Genomic DNA, 2,285 nt, shown 5'->3' with positions numbered 1-2,285 from the left:
TGATTTCAGTTAAGAGTATTATATTTTTTTAAAATATATCTCAAATATTTTGTAAATTTATTAAATATTTATAAAAATCAATGTAGATCAAATAAATTTGAGAAATACAAATTTAAAAAGAAGAATAAGGGAGAAACAAAATTATACACACTATTTATCAATATAATGCTCTTGTTTCTTCAAATTTTGTTTGTGATTATTTATTTGTATCACTTAAAAATTTGTTTGTGATTACTTATTTCTATCACTTAAAAATTTGTCGGAAGTCATTTGCTTCTAATATATTTTCACAACTCCACAATTTTAGATCTACATTATATCTTTCCTCAATATATTCTCCCTTAGTCTCAATTTTTCTTGCACTTTCGAATTTCGAGACTTAAACAAGTGTATCTTTGACTGTAAAATTTAAAATTTAAATAATTTAGATGAAGCAAAGGCAATATTTGTTTGAGATAAACTAAAAAAACGTGTGCAGTATAATTGAATCAGAGGCGAAGCTAGAATTTTTAATAAGGGGTTCAAAATCTATAGAAATAGACACATGAAGTAGTCGAAGGGGGTTGAACATCTATTATATATAGATATAAAGTTATTTTAACCATATACAAGGTAGCTCCGTCCCTAATTGAAGCTCACCTATTTATGTTCATATTTAATGTGGGCAAAGGGTGGCCAATTATAAATCATTTCTAATAAATTATACGATATATTGTTAAAATTATAGGTCAAAAAATAATAAAATTTTTATGATTTCGCCACTTATAGTATTACCTTAGCCAACCCTCCCCACCCACAAACAAAAGGGTAAAACTTGATAGAGGAAAGCATGCATTTTAAGAAATTAAAAAATAGTGACAACCAAAACCAAACTAAAGAGAAGCTACTATATGCACAGTTAGTTTCTGTATCCTTTCTTTCGGACAGGCATGAGGCAACAAGAAGGTAAAAGAGGGAAAACAAAACAGTCCCTTTTATATATCTCTCCCTTCTCTCTAGTACTAGTGAACTCCAAATAATAATAATGAAAAATAAATTATATTCAATATTAAAAACATAATACTAATATGATTCATTGAAATCCAAGATAGAGTAAGTCATTATAAAATACAACAAACCCTACCTAATTTCTTCGTGAAAAAGAAGGAGAAAAAAAAAGTGATACTAGCTAGCTAGGACAATATAATTGTCAATGTTCCCTTTACTAATAGTATATAGGATTAGAGCCAGAGGGCTCCGGCTTGTTTGAGTAGAGGAACAAGTGTACCATTTATATGACAAGCCATAACTGTTTCAATTCCTCCTAAGAATTTTCCACCAACGAACACGGCCGGCACAGGTTGTTGCTGCCCATCCCCGGCTAGTTGAAACAACAAAGCATGAATTTCTTTGCCAGCAACATCTCTATCTAGCTCAACAATAGTAGGTCCAACACCCAGCCCAAACAGTAACTGTTTCACAACGTGACACATGCAACAACCACTCATTGTGAAAACCACCACCGCATTACCTGACACTAACAACCTCACCCTTTCGTATATCGACTCCATTCTTGATTCTCCAACCATCCTCATAGACGATGACTCCTTCACTACCTGCATTTTCTATTGGGTTTTTTTTTTTTTGATAAAATAAATTTGTTTGTTAGTATCATGATGAATAAAGATTGGGTTTTATAGGAGTAATGCTGGTGGTGGTGGGGGTGGGGGTGGGGGGTTAGGGGGTTTATTATAGTTAGGGACATAGTAGCTGAACCCGGCAAATTCTGACGAGTTCGATATTTCCTCATTTTTACAACAGCAAACAAGGCGCAGTACGATTCATCTTTTCCCAATCATCTACTTTATTTGCATGCCTTTCCTCTACCTTTTTCCTTTTCTTTTACAAATATATGTTTGTAATTAAAGAGAAAAGGGATGACTAAAGTGGATATGCTCATTAACTTTCGTTTATTTACTTTGCTTAGTTTTGAACGAACATATCTATTATGAAAAAATAATTATTAATGTATTGAATTGAGTAATTTATTTGTAATGATTATGAAATTAATGAATTAAAAAATTTAATTATTTTAAAAAAAGTTTTATTTTTTTCAAAAATTAATTAATTAAAAATATAACGGATAAAAAGATTTTTATTTTTTATTTGTCAAAAAACCAAGTTTAGGGAGTATGTAATTAACTAAGACGATGTTATTAGGACTACTTGATGAGAGAATAATTACTAGTACTATTAATTAAATTTGTTTATCCTACTTTTTATTTTAATTAATTTAATAAAAATGT

The 2,285-nt window shown here is 30.1% G+C and overlaps 1 protein-coding gene across 1 annotated transcript; it reads right to left on the bottom strand.

Annotated features, from left to right (window-relative positions):
• Window positions 1–1,220: 1,220 nt before the first annotated feature.
• LOC101255905 (glutaredoxin-C9-like) lies at window positions 1,221–1,601 on the bottom strand. The gene has a single exon (XM_004244881.5). It carries the CDS (start codon window positions 1,599–1,601, stop codon window positions 1,221–1,223), a length of 381 nt encoding a protein of 126 aa, XP_004244929.1.
• Between the last annotated feature and the right edge of the window lie 684 nt (window positions 1,602–2,285).

This window comes from Solanum lycopersicum, chromosome 8 (genome assembly GCF_036512215.1).
Source record: "Solanum lycopersicum chromosome 8, SLM_r2.1".
Taxonomy (NCBI): domain Eukaryota; kingdom Viridiplantae; phylum Streptophyta; class Magnoliopsida; order Solanales; family Solanaceae; genus Solanum; species Solanum lycopersicum.
Note: the sequence above shows the minus strand (reverse complement) of the source record. Positions and strands in the feature narration are given on the sequence as shown.

What these genes read in the sequence shown, in the direction of transcription:
- LOC101255905 (XM_004244881.5), bottom strand. Translation starts at nt 1,601, where the DNA reads ATGCAGGTAGTGAAGGAGTCATCGTCTATGAGGATGGTTGGAGAATCA.